The sequence below is a fragment of the Myotis yumanensis genome, unplaced genomic scaffold (genome assembly GCF_028538775.1).
Source record: "Myotis yumanensis isolate MYYU_CA2020_CCGP unplaced genomic scaffold, mMyoYum1.0.hap1 SCAF_13, whole genome shotgun sequence".
Lineage (NCBI taxonomy): Eukaryota > Metazoa > Chordata > Mammalia > Chiroptera > Vespertilionidae > Myotis > Myotis yumanensis.
In genome coordinates this window covers 10,881,999-10,901,018 of record NW_027223764.1, presented here as the reverse complement: position 1 = coordinate 10,901,018, position 19,020 = coordinate 10,881,999, and the positions used below count along the sequence as shown (strand labels likewise).

General features: G+C 40.7%; 2 protein-coding genes across 7 annotated transcripts in view; one reads left to right on the top strand and one right to left on the bottom strand.

The window, feature by feature from the left end:
- Nucleotides 1-3,624, top strand: part of ACSL5 (acyl-CoA synthetase long chain family member 5) — a 41,195-nt gene extending 37,571 nt beyond the window's left edge. For both annotated transcript variants that reach the window (XM_070432285.1, XM_070432284.1), the window contains exons 18-22: nt 752-895; nt 1,493-1,594; nt 2,061-2,132; nt 2,556-2,702; nt 3,369-3,624. In XM_070432285.1, coding sequence (XP_070288386.1) covers nt 752-895; nt 1,493-1,594; nt 2,061-2,132; nt 2,556-2,696 — 459 coding nt within the window. In that variant the 3' untranslated portion in view covers nt 2,697-2,702; nt 3,369-3,624. The remainder of the gene's footprint in view (nt 1-751; nt 896-1,492; nt 1,595-2,060; nt 2,133-2,555; nt 2,703-3,368) is intronic.
- Nucleotides 3,625-5,361: 1,737 nt separating this feature from the next.
- On the bottom strand, nt 5,362-18,838 carry ZDHHC6 (zinc finger DHHC-type palmitoyltransferase 6). Of its 5 annotated transcripts, none has more exons than XM_070432286.1 (11): nt 18,605-18,838; nt 17,173-17,652; nt 15,447-15,538; nt 13,901-14,060; nt 11,789-11,950; nt 10,981-11,034; nt 9,320-9,487; nt 8,267-8,308; nt 7,409-7,554; nt 7,280-7,326; nt 5,362-5,985 (listed from the first exon to the last, which is right to left on the bottom strand). In XM_070432286.1, exons 2-11 carry the CDS (start codon nt 17,437-17,439, stop codon nt 5,882-5,884), a joined length of 1,242 nt encoding a protein of 413 aa, XP_070288387.1. In that variant the 5' UTR covers nt 17,440-17,652; nt 18,605-18,838; the 3' UTR covers nt 5,362-5,881. The 5 variants fall into 5 exon arrangements, with proteins under 5 accessions (XP_070288387.1, XP_070288389.1, XP_070288388.1 ...); XM_070432288.1 differs by having other exon boundaries at nt 18,667-18,838; XM_070432287.1 differs by lacking the exon at nt 18,605-18,838 and adding an exon at nt 18,488-18,589.
- Between the last annotated feature and the right edge of the window lie 182 nt (nt 18,839-19,020).

The window sequence follows — 19,020 nt, the reverse complement described above, 5'->3', positions numbered from 1 at the left end:
TGGCTGGGGAGAGAGCCATCCAGGCCCTACTTCTATATTAACAATTGTTGACTTGTTGATTAACATTAGCACAGCAGAGCTGTTTAGCCTGCTCCCAAATCTAACTGGAGGGATACAGAAAAAGGAGTCAAGGAGGGGGAGATCTAACTTATTCTAGATTTGGTTTTCTTGTAATGTATTTTTATTGATTTCAGAGAAGAAGGGAGAGGGAGAGAGATAGAAACATCAATAATGACAAGGAATCATTGATTGGGATGCCTCCTGCATGCCCCCTATAGGCATCCAGCCTGCAATCCCAGGCATATGCCCTTGGCTGGAATTGAACCCACGAACCTTCAGTCCACAGGCTGATGATGCTCTATCCACTGAGCCAAACCAGCTATGACACCAAATTCTTAATAAAAGATCCTTCCTTCTCTACCTCTGGGAGTGCTGGAAATGAAGTAATCGGGCATTAAACTATTAGATATTTATAGCTACAAAATTTCTTTGGCAGATAAGACAACCATTTACACAACCCCAGCAGGTCCTGGGGGCTTTTTCTCAGGGTCCACATTGTCCCTCCAAAGAGACACACTGTACAGACAGGTCCTTACCTACCCTTTACTCAAAGCCAAGAATGAGAAGTGAAAGATGGCTCAAAAGTCTCCAGAGAAGCCAAGTTTAAAGAAGGACATCACCAGCCTCTCCACAGATACCACCCACAGGGGGCTCAGAAACACTGACGCTGTCTTCTGTCTGTCTCGTATAGAATGGAACTCTGAAGATCACTGACCGTAAAAAGAACATTTTCAAGCTGGCCCAAGGAGAATACATCGCTCCCGAGAAGATAGAAAACGTGTACAGCAGGAGTGGACCAGTGCAGCAAATTTTTGTGCATGGGGAGAGCTTACGGGTAATACTTTGTTTTAATGATAGCCCTTTCTAGGACAGACCATGCTGATCCCGGTGGCTACAGGGATTCTGTTTCAGTGGGTTTAGGATGAGAAGATAAAAGCTTGTAGAACTAAAGAAATCAAGCCACATTCCAAATCTCAAAATAAGGCAATAATTGTTTGAAACTAGGATGGATTCTGTAAACAAGTCAGTAGGATTGATAAGCAGTTATACTTAAAGGGTAGCCGTTCATTAAAAGGATACCCAAGTGGACTAGAAGTCCTTAGGCACAAACTGTGTCATATACCCTAGGCTTAAACTTAGCTTTTGGAGAGTGGGGGAGGGTTCAGATGGACAGGCCAGAAATGATTTAAGCTTAATGTTGAAACACCACACTTCTCTTTGATCAATCAAATTTGAGTAGAACATTTTTGTAAAGGGAAAATGGGATTTGAGTTCCAGGAGAGTTTGAGATATCTGGTGAGGAAAGAGTAGGACACTGGTACTGAGTCAGAGATCTTGGGAGATGTCTATTTCAAAGATATGATCCGGCCTTTGTTAGCCACTGGGAAACTTCCGTATAATAATTCTCACCGGCCTTGTTTCCTCTCCATAGTCATCCTTGGTAGCAGTGGTGGTTCCTGACTCAGAAGTGCTCCCCACATTTGCAGCCAAACTTGGGGTTAAGGGCTCCTTTGAAGAACTGTGCCAAAACCAAGTAAGTCTCATGTAGCAAAACTTTATGCACCACCCTGGGGCCCATCGTGGGAGAGGGGAGGTCCACCAGCTTGGGCACCCATGAGTTCCCAGAGCCTTCTGTCTGGAAGAACAGGTTCTTCCTGAATCTGTGGCAGGTGGCTGAACGCTAAACACTGGTTTTATTAGATTGGAGGCTAGGATGGGAAGTTTAAAAGTAACAAATACCATTCTTTTTTTATAGTAATATGCTCTTTATGGGGGAGGGCATGGGAAAATAGAAAATTTAAAAATGCCATTCAGAGAAAACCCCTTTACAATTTAGATTTCCCTTTTGAGTAATATTAAGCATGAAATGCGCTCGTACGTACTCCCATATCCTGTTTATATCCCAACAAGCTCTTGTAGGAATTTGGAGTCGGTTCATGCTTAACCTTTCGTGTAGGCTTTTCCAAACAGCCATGCTTTAAGCCATGTTTCATTCTTAGACCGTAAAGGAAGCCATTTTAGAAGACTTGCAGAAGGTTGGGAAAGAAGGTGGCCTCAAGTCCTTCGAACAGGTATGTACTTCAGATGTCCTCCTGGTCTCTCAAGTCCTTCTAGGAAGTTTTAAAGTTGCATTGAGATCGGGGTTTAAATGTACAGTGTCCAAGGAACTGGCTTTTAGAGTTCGTGCCATGGACCCATCAACAATAAATGGCAGTGACCTTTTGTAATTATTTGTACAGTCACTTATTTGCTATTCATTATTCATTCCCCCTTCTCCCTACTCATCTCTTTCCCAAATTTTAAGTGTGGGAGAATGGGTATGTGTTACTGTTCTTTCTCTTTACCACTTCCTCAACCCCATTTTTTTTTATAAGGTGAAATATTCTGTAAGGTCCTTCACATAGCACTTAGAGGGCTCTGCAGGAAAATCCAAATCACTAATAAATGTGCATGTGTGTGCACGCATGTGTGTGAATGTTCTTCTTCTCTTCCAGGTCAAAAGCATCTATCTCCACCCAGACCCCTTTTCCATTGAAAACGGGCTCTTGACACCAACATTGAAAGCAAAGCGTGGAGAGCTTTCCAAGTACTTTCAGACCCAAATCAACAGCCTGTATGAGAGCATGCAGGAATAGGTTAAGGTACTGACGGCTGGAAGGGGCTCTGAGGGAGCCTGCCTTGTGGGAACATGGATTAAAAACGAGCCTTACGTTCATTTTGTCTTTTCTTCTGTCTGTTGTTCTGCCTACTAAATTATAACTATAGTTTTGGAGCTTTGAAAAACAGCATTGAGAAACTTATAATGCAGCATAGCTCCAGACTAAATAAATCTTGTCTTTTTCCCATGATAAATGTTGTGGACACTCAGGTTTTCAGGCTACTTTTATGAACATGCCTTTCTTCAAAGTCTTTGTCCCTTCCTCATGATCTCCAGCCTGTGTAAGTGATCTTTTGTGACTTCTTTCAGTAAAACTTTCTTTCAGTAAAACTGAACCGTCAACAGTCCCCACACTTAGACTTTCCCATGTTCAGGAGATGCTTAAGTTCTGCAAAGCTGTTTTATAATTCATTTTCTAACTACTCCACAAAACCTTTAGAATTTTCAATCAAGTCTTGACCTACCACGGCTCTGAATCTGAAAGACAGATTTCTTCTAAGTACTTATGTGTTTGATTGTACTGAAGATTTCCAAGCCTCTCTAGTTGTCTGACTTGGGAGAATGAAAAGTTGGGCCTATGACATGTCCGAAAGAATGTTCAGATGTTATCTACAGGGACACGACTGGTGACGAAATCTGTCCCTTACAGTTTGCTGCTGAGTTGGAAGCTGTGGGGGAAGGAGCTGGAACAATGTCAAGTGCACTTTCCAGTGGACGAAGCAGAGCACCGAGTAAAAACCTCCTGAACTGGGAACACAGACCAGCTTGTGCAGCAGGCTTCTCTAAGAGGAGACCCACTGGCCTCTTCCCCCAGGAACTCCAGCTCCTGCTCTGGTTCACCCCCAAAAACATGTGTTGCTTCCACTTGTAAAGTCTTTCAAATAATAAACTATTGTGGATACTTACGTTGAGGTGTGCATTTCCTCACGGACCATGATGAGAATCAGCTTTAAGCAAGGACTTAACATGCATGTGAGCTGGTGGCTCTCAATGTGGCTGCACGCCAGAATTACCTGGGAGTTTAGAAAGATACCACACCTGGTGTTACCCCAAGGATTCTGATTGAAATGGTCTGGGACACAGCCTTGGCACTGGGATTTTTGAAAGGTGCGCAGGTGATTCTAGTACGCAACCACGTTAACTACTGAAGGCAACTACTACACTGAGAGGACCAGGCCTTCTAACTCCATAGCTGCCAACAACAAAACAAGTGACAGTTGAGCCCTAACTCCAAACGAGCCCGATTTATGTTGTCTTTCTTTACCATCTTTGTCATACTCTCATCTTGAATGTTTCTTTCTGGCCTCTAACTGGAGTGAAAAGAACGTTCCTGGTCCTTCTCTCTTTTTTTTCATTTTAAATATATGTTTATTGATTTCTGAGAGGAAGGGAGAGAGAGGGATAGAAACATCCATGAAGAGAGAGAATCATTTCCCAGCTGCCTCCTACACGCCCCACACTAGGGATCTAACCCAAAACTGGGGCATGTGCCCTGACCAGGAATCAAACCGTGACCTTCTGGTTCATAGGCTGATGCTCAACCTCTGAGCCACGCTGGCCCGGGCCGTTCCTGGTCTTTCTACACTCAGCTCAGAAAAGTTGAAGAAATGTCTAGTCTTTAGTCACCAAAGGGAAGGCAGGAATTGCCTTACAGGTCCTGCCATGTCTAGCCCCTATTACCTCCTGACCTCCTCATACTGCCCTCGCTCATTCCTGCACTGACTGCTGTCCCTTCCCTCAAACAAGCCAGGCACATTCCAGCCTGCAGTTCTTGTTGTCTCTGTCTAAACTGCAGGACTCCCCAGACACACATGACTTGTCCTCTCATTTGTTTCAAATGTCACTTCCATCAGACCCTCCCACCTGCCACCTTCACGTATATGACTCCATCTGACATGTTTCACTTGTCTCCCTTCCTAGCCCTCCCTAAAATGGGGCAGAGTTTTGTTTCAGCAACTGCTGAATTCCCAAGTGCCCTTCCCTTATTGTTAACTGTTACAAGCCTGACCCACAGAGCTCAAGTTCCCTGCCTTGGAAAGAATTAATATTCAAATAGGTGACTTCTGTCATTCCACTCATGTGTTTAGACACACCTGACTTTAAGAATGCAAGTCCAGCAGCATTCTTACCACCTGCACAAGCTTCAGATTTTGAGAATCAAGTGTACAAGAGCAGTTTAATATCACCCAGTTGAAAGTGTCCTAGAATACTGTGATCTCAACAGGCCATTAATGGGGTTAATTTATAGAGGCAAATATGTCTGTCTTAAGACTCATAATTAAAGATGCCAATATTTTTTGCCCTGGCTGTTATGCTCAGTGGTTGGAGCGTGGGCCCTAGCACCAAAGGGTCACAGGTTTGATTCCTAGTAAGGGCAAGTACCCAGGTTGCAGGTTCAATCCCTGGCCGAGGTTGGGGCACATGCAAGAGGCAAGCAATTGATGTTTCTCTCTCTCGCTCCCCTCCCTCCCTTCACTTCCTCTCTCTAAAAGTCAATGGGAAAAACATCCTTGGGTGAGGATGAGTAATAAAAGTAAAAATGTAAAGATGCCAATTTTGGACAGGGTAGTAAAGCAGTTTTTCCATAAGGAACTAAGATGAACATTTTCAGTCATCGAAAAGAAAAAAGATGTTTTAAGTAAAAACTATGATTTATAGAGAACATCCATTGATCTTTATTTGATTTGACAAAATAAGCATTATTAAAAGACAGGTAACAAAATCTGAGCTTATATTGAATCTGACAAATTAAGTTCTACAGTATCTAGAATATTACATAAGAAATACCAACTGAGGGGGAAACGGGACAGAAGCATCACATGCAGATGCTCCTGGCAAAGGGGGAACAATATCTGCAAGTGAGGTCCATAGTGTGCAGTGCGTAAAACACCCTAGAGAAAATGCAATTGACTTACTGGGGTGAAGTGTTTTTTCCTTTTGGGGTGAGGAAGAGGTGGCCAAGAGGGGCAGGAATTCAAAGGCATATGCAGAATGGCTTCTCCATTTCAAAATGTTCATAACAATATTTAGATCATGGCACTAGGGCACCTTTGAGGAAAAGAACACCTTAACCAGAGTAGGCTCATTGCATAATTCTTTAGTGATATGCACAATTTTCAAGTAATGGGGTGGACTTAAAGAATCACTGGATTTTGATCGTGGCTATCTGTTTTTCTTCTCGCCCTCTAGGGCTTGCTCTGTCTCAGCATCACAGGGACACTTCTCGACGCAGTTTCTAGGGAACCACCCTCTGATTCTTGAAACACCTGAGAAAATTAAATTGACGTGAAATAGTCAGATACACTGCAATGACTTTAACGAGACCCATAAGTCCTATACTTCAAATCAATAAGCTATTAGTCAGACTTTACATTTTTCCCCTCTTTATCATCTTTTATAAGCAGTTTGCGTGGGAAAAAATAAGGCTTTTAACTGCTTGCTCCTAACAAGCTAGAAACCAGGTATTTTCCCAATTCTGTTATTTGGGAAAGGAGCTAATGTGGTTTAGAACACCCCCTAAGTGGAGTTGAGGGGCACTTCTCAATATGGGCATGTAGTTACCCATGTGTGATCGTAGGTTGTTTTGGCAAACTGTCACACTCCATTTATTTCAGGGAACTATCTTCCTTAGCCTTTGTGAATTTCCTTTTTAGACTTTTTCTAACATAGAAATGTCTTTATCAAGGTTGCCTAAGCTGTCATTTGGGATTAATTTACGATTAACTCAGTGTTTTTAAAAGAGCATCCTAGGTTAATCTTTACTCTAAAAGGGAACAATTTTAATGCGTGAATGTAGATTCATTAATGTTAACAAATGTTAACCACTCTGGTACATAATGTTTAGAGTGAGAGAGGCACTGTGTGTGGGGGTCGGGGGAGAGATATGGGGATGTTCATTCAAAGTGGGAGTGCCCGGCCAGTGTGACTCAGTGGTTGAGCGTCAACCCATGAACCAAGAGGTCACTGGATCAATTCCCAATCAGGGCACAGGCCCTGGTTTCAGGCTTGGTCTCCAGTAGGGGGGGTGCAGGAGGCAGCCAATCGATGTTTCTACCTCTAGCCCTCTTCCTTCCTCTCTCTCTAAAATCAATAAAAAAACATATATTAAAATAAAGGGGGGGCGGGGAGCACATGGCCTACGTGTTTTGGCACACGGGCTCTGGAGCCAGACTGCTTGGGGTTGGAGCTTGGCTCTACCTGTTTCCAGTGTGGCCTTGGGAAAATGGCTTGGTCTCTGCTTCAGTTCCCTCATCAATAAAGTGTAAGTGATCATGCTGACCGCAGAGGACTGATGGGGACTTCAATACCACACGGGAAGCACTTACACAAGTGCCTGTCCCACAGTTAGGCATGAGCTTAAATGTTAGCCGTCACTAAAAAGACCCAATAAATCCCAGTGCTATGGAGAACTAACATAATACAAAGAGCTTCCTTCTGTTGCTTAGTGATTGATGTGCTCTTCTCTTTAGTTCCTCTAATACATGCGATATGGGATTGTTTATTAAAGTTATTCTTGGGAAATTTGAAATTATTGCCAGCAGTCTTGTTACATTTTCATACCTTCTATAAAGGAATCATCAAGAATTTTGTCTCCATACAACCAGTACCTGAAATATTTAAAAGATTAAAGTTACTTTTTTAGGCCAATTTCGTCATTAAAGAGGCAACGCAGTGCTTTCCACCACTCACCGTAACCCCCTCGTGGCCAAAATGAACTCCCCTTTCTGCAGCGGTATCCGAGGCTCTTCCGTGCAGGGGCTCGTGAAGAATGTCTTGATTCCTTTGTTCAAAGGACAGCAGGCACCATTGTAATCTTCTATTACTTTATACCGAACCTGTCATCAGTAATCAGAAGGACAATTTAACCTTGACCCATCATCTGTGCTTTTTAAAGTTCGAATTTTAACTGTTAAAGGTAGACCCAGAATATCAGGGGACACGTCTTTCCCTCCCAGCTTGCTACCCACCCTGTCCCCCTAGAGGAGGCAGCTGGCGTTTCTAGTTCTCAAGGCTTTGCTTCCCCTTCATTTCAAGCGCGCAGCTGAGAATTAACTCTAGAGAGTGCCGTCCCATCGGACTTTCTGCAGCCATGGCCATGTTCCCCGTCTGTGGTGTTCAGTGTGGGAACCACCAGCCACATGCAGCCACTGAGCACTTCTAATGTGGCTGGTGCAACCAAGGGACTACACTGTTTTATTTCATTTCATTTTAATTAATTTAAACTTGGCCACCTGTGGCCAGTGGCCATCATATTATCCAGTATAACTGTAAAGATGGGTTTCATACCAATGAGCTATATTGAGGCAAATCATTTTCCTGTTGGCAATATATATTGACTAAATTCCCTTCAAACCTCCAGTGCAAACTATTTAAATGAAAACAAAAGTGAGTTGCATTAAATTTCAACAAACATTTTAAGAAATATTATTTAATAAAAGCCAACAGTTGGCAGCTACTCAAAGGCAATTTTAAAAACTATAAAACTATAGAGACTAACCAAAAAAAAAAAAAGAAAGAAATTGGTATCACTGCAAAAGAATTACTTACACTTCTTACTCTTTTATCCGCTTTTTGTTTCAACTGTTCTATCTGGAAGATATAAAAATAAAAAGCCTTTTATCTCAATGTTGGTATCAGAGGTTCATGACAAACTCCCAATTTCCCAGCATCTCTTAACTGCTGACAATTTAAAGGCCACCTGTGTTTTTTCAGAATGGAGAGAAGGCCCCATGACTAAGAACAGGGGCTGAAGCAGGGCTTTCTTCTCAGTATTCTCTCACTAACTTCTTCTTCTGTGTGTATTTACAGAGCACTCCCTGTGGCCCAGGATCAGGGAGATGTGCTCTCTGCCCTCAAGGAGCTCCCAGGCGAGCACCCAAAGTGACAATGATACAGATTCACAGTTCTTTAGAGACGCAGCAGGAAGCCCGCAAAATTCATCAAAAAAAGAGTCTCAGCTGAACGTCATCACTACACTTCACTGACTCACTTTCCTCCACTTATTCACAGATGCTGTTGGGAAAGTGAAGAAAGTACAGTCTCTGTCCTAGAGTCATGTGAAGTAAAATTAAAGATAGAAGGTAGAAGAATTAAATAAAAGTATGAGACCTCACGGGCTACCACACAAGAGTATATGACTAAGTGCCCAGTCCAGAGGAGTCTAGGGTGCAGAGGTTGGACTAGGGAAGAGGAGGGACTGAAACCAGTCTCAATCAATTCCAACAGAGAGGAGGTCACGAGATGGAAAAAACAGCAGGCAAATCAGGGGGCAGGAATGTGTAAGTTGTTTATTGAGTGGACTCGGCTGACTGCTAAAGATGACTCCTGTTTGGAAGTAGTTGGAAAGTAGTTTTAGGCCAGATATTACAAAACCAGTTAAGGAATCAGGACTATCTCTCACAGATATGGAGAGTTAAGGAGAGATTTAAATAAAAGGAGAGGTATGATACAAAGAGTTCTTAGATTATTAATTTAGATTCATTTTGTCAGATACTGAGAAAATTTTTGTATTAATTTTACTCTAAATGTCATCTGAGTTAAGGGAAAGTTAAGGGGAAGAAGGTGAGGCAAAGGAAAGATTATTTGAACAAAAACACTCACTGTTAAGCTGTACTGGTGACAGCCTTCTCTGACTGGCCACTCCAGTCCATCTCCTTCTGGGACCCCTGACCAGGTAAATACCTGCTTAAAGTTCTTCCATCGACTCCCCATGTCATAAGGAAAAACAAAGACTTCATCTAGCTGATAATATTGAATTCGATCTTTAGCCTGTGGGTAACAAAGATGGAAGAAGGCACATGCCTTAAATGGCTTTTAGTAATATGCTTTTGAGAACATTTATTCCTCTAATTCGTATCACTCTTAAAATACTTCCTCCTCGTTGTGATGTTAGTGTACACAGAAGAGCTAAATAAACTTACCACAATATTGGAAGAACTTGACACACAACACCAACCTCCTATGAGAACATTCAGAAAATGACAGATGGGGCTTATTTAAGAATACATAAGCTTATTAAGGAATAAATTCAGAAGTGCATATTAAAAGTTAGTAATTTTATTCCATATAAGAAATTCTCAATGTTCCTGTGGTTCAGCAGACCAAAAAATCCAGGTATAGAGCAGAGATGCAGACACACAGCTTTAAGAGGCAGGGGGTTTATTCGGAATGGAGGAACTGTTTCGTGGGGGCACTAGACTGCAATGGTTGTAACCTGGGGTGCAGTGACACCCATGGGAATGGCCAGGAAAGGTGTAACAGGGAAGCCATCATTTTATGAAAATTATTTTTAAAAGCTAGCACATCTTTCAGTTTTTAATACCACTATACACGTATATATACTTACTTATATTTGCCTTTATGTGTACATTTTATGCATATACATAAATATTTGAGTTGTATAAATTATATTCTAGGCATTTAAGTTGTTAGCTTTAACTTAAGGCAATACTGGCTTAGAATCTTCTTAAGTTCCACTGACACCTAGTGGTATAAAGATACATTATTTATTCCTACAATAAGTGAACAAAACGTAGTTGAAATTTGTTGTATAAATTTGTTTGTGATAATTTCAATAAATTTTCTGTAAACTTAATACCATCATTTCTTTGAATTTTTACTCAGCAGCAAAGCACCAATTTTAAAATAATTCCTAGGTTTAGCATGGCACTTTATAAAGAGCACTAGAGGCCCGATGCATGAAATTCATGAAAAAGTAGGCCTTCCTTCTGCTGGCACTGGCTTCCCTTCTCTTGCAGCCCCAGCTTCGTCTGGAAGGTCATCCAGAAGGATGTCCGGTCTAATTAGCATATTACTTTTATTACTATAGATTGGTCATGAGCAAAAACACTTGTTAATCTTATGTCAATCTAACTAGAAATGATACTTTAAAATATTTTATTATCAAGGGACAGTATTTTAAGGAAAATCTTCTTATAGTTAGAGGTGATATTGATGTTAATTCAATTAAAAGAATAATCAACCTGTAAAATGTATGAGTTTACTGAATTGTATAAATCAACCCCCACCCAAATTCAATGTGTGGCTCCTCTCAGAGTGTGTGAGAAGCGTATTTCTCTGGGAGTTACTTTAAACCGGGGATGAATCAAACTGTCTTCTATGTTTACCTTTTATGTGGCATGCAAATGACTTAAGGAAGCCATTTGGTAGCCAAATTTTCACTTCCAGGCATTTGTTAGTTAATCTGGTCTATTAGTTAAATCAGTACTAATGATACTGAGGAAAACAAGTATTAAATTTACCTTTTCTTCAATCCATGATTCAATAGAAGTTTGGTTTCTGAGAATTATTTTTATCTGAAAATTAAATAATAGACAGCAAAATTTTATACTGGAACTTTGGTTCATTAAAGATTATTATCTTTATACTAACCAACCCTATGTGATAGTGTGTATTGCTCCATTCCATAGATGAAGATACCAAGATAAAGGTTAAGTAACACAGTGTGTGGTCACCTGATTTGAAAACCCTTTTTCTTAACCACTGTACTACAACGCCTCTTAAAATAAAACCCATAAGCAAATCTAAATATATTGTTTTAATAATAATTCATGTTTCTTAAGGATTATCTTCTGAGTAAAGTTTTCAGAGTACTAATAAAATATTGATATAACTCATTCAATCAATACGTAAGTGTATTTTGCTATTAAAATCTCATCACTGTTTTAATTAACCTTAAATATATGATTAATCTATTTATTACAAGTACATGACTCATTTCAGTCAACGTAGGTATTCTGCTTGCCTTAAAAGTTGAATATATTCAGTCCAAATTCTATTTGATTTTCCTACACATAACTAATTCCATTTACATAGGTTTTTACACCACAGAATTTTAGTTTATTTTTAACATGATTTGTAAGTATAGGCATTGGAAAAAAATAATCAAAGAAGTTGATCACAGGCTAATAGAAACATGAAGTATAACCAAAATCAGCTTATTTTACACTAAGAGTTGAAAAAGGGTTGGGTGATGCATCAAGGCTGTCCTCATTACAAGCAGCCCCAATAACTCGACAGCTTTTAGCTAGAAGTAACGGATGAACTTACCTGAATAAAAAACAACATCCCAACGGCTATGGTTGTTCCTAAAGCTAATCCCAAGGCAAACAAGGTGGCAGCAAATGCAGCTAATCCAAACGGAATAATTGGAAGAGGATCTCTCCGGGCTGCACTCATATCAATTTTGACCGTGTTCCACCCAAAGGAGAGCTGTAAACAACAACATACGTTCGAAAAATTGGGTTGTCATTAAGTAGTTAGGCTATTGTAACAATTGAAACAACTTGATTAAAATGATCAAAAATGGTAGCTTGAAATTGTGGCCAAAGCAAACACAGTTGTTTCTAATGAACACTGTGGCTTGAACTCATACTGACTCATTCATACACCATATCATTCTTAGTTATTCTCAGATGTTATTTTTTGGGGGTTGTTTTTCATTGCACCCTCAAAAGGTGTTAGGCATACCTCACAAACATTAATTTGCATTTACAACACTAAGTTCACCAATTTAGACACTAATCTAAGTTGTAACTGTGTCTCCCTCTCCTCTTTGCTTATCTGTATTTACAATAATCTTCCACAGCAAAAAAGACAGCCTGGGGTTCAGCCGTTTCTTCCCTCATGTTCCACAACCAGAGGTGAAAAATTGGCAAAATGTGGCCTTCAGATGTGTATTGCCTGGCTTGAAAAATGTTTCAAAATATTTAGTTAGGTGCCCACATTTAAAAATCAGGAAACTTCACATTTAAAAAAGCAGATTTTTTTCTTCTTGTAAGATCTAGCATCACTGGGCTGGATTCTTAAACATGAAAAGCTGGCAGAAATGGAATATGGTTTGTCCTCTCTGTGACAGTCATGTTCCCAAGTGTGCCACAGTCCCATGAGGGCTGTGTCCCTCATTTACCTTGCAGGCCCCTTTAGGACATTGAATTTGTGTCCCCTGAACTTTATCTCATGACTACCTGCCCATAAATCGACTCGATCTGTTGCAGGGCATTTTAGGACTGTGCCTGCTCCATGAGCCACATTCTAGGGCAGCGGTCACCAACCGGTGGTGTGCGGACCATTGGTGGTCCGTGAGGTCTGAAAGGTTGGCGACCGTTGTTCTAGGCACTGGAATTAGAAATGAACAAAAGAACTACAACTACAACCTGAATGGGATGGAGAAGGAAAGCCCTCATGTTGTCTTTTCTTCTTGTTCTTTTTTTTGCCCTCCTAATTTTTCTTACCATAGTTTCCAAGTTTGAAATTTCTTAAGTTACATACACAGCCCTGGTTGGTGTGGCTCAGTTGAGTGGAGCATTATCCTGTACACCAAAAGTTGGTGTGTTCGATCCCTGGTCAGGGCATCTACAGGAAGCAACCGATCCATGTTTCTCTCTCTCTCCCCCCACTTCTTCTCTCGGGAATCAACATACAGTCAAACCTCGGTTTTCAATTATCTGCCATCTCAAACAACTCGATTCTCAACCTGACAACCCTTTCGTGTGGATACTTGTATGGTCAGTAACTCATCTCCCAGGTGAAAAACAAAGGAGAGAATGCGAAAGTATGAGTCAGTTTACCACTAAACCTCACCTTGCAAACATCTCAGGAAATTATGGTGTGAATATTTTTGTGTTTTTTTGCTTTTGTTGCTGCTTATTATTAAATTTTCATTTTTACTGTACATTTCATTTCCTTTTTGTTAAATTTTAATTTTTATTTCATGTCCTTTTTGTTTTTAAAGTGTTTATATATTAAATAGCATATTAATCATGTACTGTATATAAGAAAGGTTAAAACAGGGAATTATTTGTGGGTCTGGAACGAATTAATTCAATTTATATTATTCCTAATGGGGAAAAATGATTTGGTTTTCAAACAGCCTTCTAAAATGAATTATGTTTGAGAACCTAGGTTCCACTGTCAATAAATAAACAAACAAACAGAATAAAATAATTATCAATTCAACCAGAGCTAAGAAGGTGAGTTTCCAGAGAAAAATAATCCAAAAAAAATTAAGTTTTAATGCTTTTAAAAAAGGAATCCATTTAGAGGTAAAGCAAAGTGTGTTCCCCTACTTAAATCATAGAAAACGTATTTGCAAAAGGGACCTCATAAATAATCTTGATAAACCATTTAATCTGGCACAAATGACTATAACATTTCACTTACCCGATTATAAAGCTGTGTATACATCGTCATAACAAAAATGAAGGCAGCATGAATACAACCCAATGGTGCTAACAGGAGAAACAGTGTGAATGAAGCATGATTTTGGTAACCACAACAGTTGTTGATCCAAGGACAGTGATGGTCCATCTTCAGCACACACCTAACAAGAAACATTTACATGAAACATGAGGCAGGAAATCCTGTCGACTTGAAATAACTTTGGTCTTCAAAAGACCAAGCAGCCCTGGCTGAGTGGCTCAGATGGTTAGAGCATCGTCCCGTATACCAAAAAGGTTGCAGGTTTGATTCCCGGTCAGAGCACATACCTAGGTTGCAGGTTCAATCCCTGGTTGGGACACATAAAGGAGGTAACCAACTGATGTTTCTCTCTTACATCGATGTTTCTCTCTCTCCCATCATCTGTCTCTAAAATAAAAACATAGCCTCAAGTAAGGATTGACAAAAACAGACCAAGCAAATAGGAATCCAGCATGTTCATAAGTCAAAAAGAAATCATAATTCATGAAACAAAAAGAAACACCTTTATGAGTTTTTAAGCAATTCGGGACAGTGACTTCTTTTAGATTCTAAACAGGGAAAGAAAGGGCAGGTTTTGAAACAGGTTCTGATGAAAAGATGTCTGCTCCTTATGAATTTGTTTGAAGAAGTCAGGAGGCCTACTGAGAGGTTCATAATAAAGAAATGACTATGGTTCCTGGTTTTCCTCCAGCTCTGAAATGCAGTGACTGAAGTGAAGTACAATAGAGACTCAACAAAATCACTTACAAATCTCCACTGGGGTTGATGGGACCTAGCAGACGCATGTAACTTCCTTCCTGTCCTCATCCTTTAGATGTGGAACCTCTGAGTTAAACAAGCAACTACTAAATATAAGATGTGGTATAATAAGCAAAGTCTTACCAAGCTTCCTTCCCTTTTATTGCTAGAAAATTTCCTGTCCTCAAGCCAACTTTCTTTGCCTCCACAGTTTCCCTAAACCTCAACACTCTCATCAAAAGTTCTCATTAAGAAGTGGATACAGCTGTTCATTTTTAAAGGTTCTAGCTTATTTCACATTTTTATAGTGACTCAGTTTTCCTCTCATTAAGTTTTTTATATTAAACACTATGGTAATAGGCACCTGGATTATTTATTAGATTTGCATAAAGTGTAAAGGTTAGTCAAAATAAAGGAAAAAAAGCAGCTCTCCTCTATAATTAGACTCAGAACAATTTGAAGTTAATTCGTGATCTATGGCAACAATTTGCAGATATGACTTTCAACCATGCTCTTGGCAGGACAAGAAGCAAAGTTAATCTGTATTTTCTAGAAAAGTCTTTTCACATATAACAAAAGAGATGTATTTGTTATCAGAATTAATGATTTAAGAATAATATGGAGATTATGGACACAAGTATTTTGACAATGTTGTTTATAAAGTAGCCACCTTGCAGAGAATAAAATTAGGACTGATGTGGCAGAAAGAACAAAAGACCGCTTGTCGAGGTGATCAGTCCCTAAAGTGAATGGCAAAGACAGACAGTACCTGTTACACTTTCGACAGTGATGTGACCGTGGTGCCTTGTATGCTTGGCAGACTTGACAATACTGGAGGTACATGCTATCCTGAGAATTTTCCTTGGCAGCAAAACATAAACAAAAAATACATCAGATAACCAATCTATAATAATATCTATAATAACAAAAGCATAATATGCTAATAAGACCGGATGACCTTCCGGACGAAGCCAGGGCTTCGAGGGAAGCCCAGGTCCCTGGTGCCTGCCAGTGGCCAGAGGAAAGCCCGGGTCCCGGGTGCCAGAGGGAAGCCGGTGCTGGCAGCTGGGGGGAAGGAAGGCCTACTCTTGCACAATTTCGTGCATTGAGCCTCTAGTCCTAAATAATAACAAGCCTTATGAATAAATGCTTTCCTATGGTTTAATTTTCTTTCATGGGGGTTGGGGGGAGGGATGGAATCTTAACTTACACTTCCAATCCTTTTATTTGAGCTAAAATATTTTTATGTATAAAATTTCTGGTAACAGCACCATCACTCTCCCAATTACCCAGAAGTCATTTTTAACTTCTCTTCCCTATGCGCCATCCTAGTCCATTACCACTGAGTACAGTTGGCTCTACTTATGCAAAATCTTAGTAGGATGGGAGGAGTTCAGGAAAAAAGGTAGCTGACAACTCAGCAGGTATTTAGAGTAGGGGATTCATCCTATAACCCAATCTTATTATGTCAGAGCTCTGCTTGAAAACCTCTAAGAACTCCCTATGGACTAATAATTTCTCATGTATTTGAGCCTTCCATAATCTGCCTTTCTTTCAGCCTTCTCTGCACTACATAATTTGTCCATTGTTTCTGAATACGCACTCAACCTGAAATCCTGAAATGCCTTTTACCCATCTCCTCTGGAAATTCCCACTCCTCCCACAGGTCCCCAACTGAAAATGACAGTTCCATTTAACTTCGCCAGCACTCGTCATATTCTACTCTGTGTTTATTTCCTAAAGTGCCTTGGTTTTTCTCCTCAGTTATAAGATTTTTCAGAATATGAATTGTCTTACCCATTTCTTTATTTACTTAATACAATACACCAGTATTTCTCCAATGTTAACATACTTTAGAATCATCTGGGGATTTCACTAAATGCAGATTTTGACTCAGTAGAGTGGAGCTCAAGATTCTGCATTTCTACCAAGCTACCAAGCGATGTCCCTCAACAAGGAATACGGAAATTCACAAGCATAAACTTTCTAACAAATTTTAAGGAGCCATAAATTGATTCATACTGTACTTCCCAATCTTCACTGCAATGATTTAAAAACTGTATGATTTAAACTAAAGTTTCAAGTTTTCCTCAGTTCTGAGGATGTGAATGTATTACATGTAAAAAGATTATAGAACCAAACTACATTGTGAAACCATAAATAAGAAAAGTGTATGTGATATGCATTGTTTCCTAAACTTATGACCAGGGACTCATCACCACCCCTCCATGTTTATTTTATTTTTTTCTCAATGCAAGACAAATATAAAATGAAAATTCTCTGGGAAATACTGATTTAGATTAGTATTTTTAAACAGGCATGAAATAAATAATCTGAGCTTAAAAGGACCAGTAACTACAATGCACTTAGTCCCCACTACAGCAAAAAGCAGCCTGTGTTAGATATTATTGGCTAGAAGATAAAGCAAAAACTAAATTATCATGAGGTTATCATTAGAATTCATCATCTAAATTCTAAAGGGATCTTTTTCTTACCGGTTTCCACCCCAGAGGGACAAAGCCAGGACCAACAAACATGGCATTGAAGTAATTATAAAGAATCATGACCGTCCAATTTATCAACATGATGAAATTCACGCTTCCTCCAGTTGTATGTAAGGGCCAATACCACAACACAGAGTCTATCATGGCCATCGTAGAACATATTGCTATAACACCGAGGGCTATAATGGGGCCCCAGTGGCACAGTCTCTTTAATTCTTGGAGATTTTCAAACTTGATAACTGAGCAGAAAGTACCCATGTTGGTGGGGAAGAATGTCTTCCTATCTTTAAAGAATTACAGATTTCCTCTTTTTGTGCACACATATCCATGTGCCACAAGTCCACGTGTGTTCCTTAAGTGTCATGTCTTCAGTCTGTGCGCCGTGAATGCAGGTTATCCATTTTCACTGTTACATGCTCAGAGCTCTCTATCTGAACTGGGAGAATCCAGTATCTTGGCTTGAAACCCAATCTAAAGAAAAGAAAATGAGGAAGTTCAGTAAAAAATTTTATTACACACTAGACTTAACTCCCATAACCACCTAAACAAAAGCATCTCACCAGTGCACTACCGTGGATAGCTTGTCAAATGTCAAAAAAAACAAACAACCAAAACATCTATTTTTATCTTACCCAAAATAGGGTTCAAATCTAAATGGCATGTAAACTGGATACGTGATTGTCTGGGGACTGTGATTGTCCAACGTTTAGTGAATGGCTTGAGGAGACAAAGATTTTACAGCTGGGAAGCAGGGATTTAGAGTTGAGCTAATCCAGCTTCCTTACTTAGAGAAAAGAAGTTGGCTTGGAGAGCCTAGGTGATTAGATCCAGGTCAAACGAAATAGCTTAACCCAGTCATTCGACTCCCTTTACGGAGCTCTACACCACCTCTCACCCGGTCTCAAATTAAGTCAAGTATGAGCCAGGCATGGTCCACATTATTTGCCTGTGGTTGCCCCCAAAACACCAACATCAGGGTCTACTTGGGCCAAATGTAAGGAAGCGAGAGAGTGAAAGCAAAGGTCAATGCAAGGAGAGGAGAGAGAGGTGCGTGTGAAATCACGACTGGGGGCGTTCATGAAAAAAAGAACATGAATGAGGATATTTTAGGAAAAAAGAAGAGGAAGTTCCCTCCGCAGCGAGAGCCGGGAAGCTTTGGAGACGGGTATTGCTGATGGAACCGCAGTGAGTCAAGGGAAGGAGCTCTGGGGTGTAGGGCGATAAAGACTTCCACGTAACAGATGCCGCTGCCTTGTGCCTCAGTTTCCCGCCCGAGTCACGGAGTAGAGCTCTTAGAAATCCTCACTCGGGGTAGGAACATCCTGGGAAGCGTGGCTGGTCCCAAAGCACTGGAGATTCTGGCCAAACTCGGTGGCGTGGAGACCGCCAAAAAGATGGTTACATCCCCAGCCTGGACTCCCACCTCACTCTGGTCCTTGGTGCCCGCTCCTCGGCCATCGCATTTCCGGAGCGGCCTGGGCTCACCCGGAACACATTTTCTCCTTTTCGAGTGACTTCAGCATGAGCACCTCGGTCCAGAACAAGCAGAACGCAAATCCCGGTTGCTAGAGGCTGGAGTGCGGGACCCGAGACCATGAGTCGGTCTCCGCCGGCGCTTTCGCCGCTGGAATCCCGCTCCGGCCCGGTGCGCAGCCTCCGGGACAGCCACTTCCGGGAAGTTCGCCGCCTCGAACTTCCCCCCGGAAGCAAGCTCCTGTGACCTCTACCTTGGAGAGCTGGAGCCGCTTCCACAACGTGGAGGGGTTAAAAAAAAACTTTCAGGGATTCCTTAGAAGACGACTATTTTGAGAGGGCTCTTGGAGGCACTAATTAAAGTAC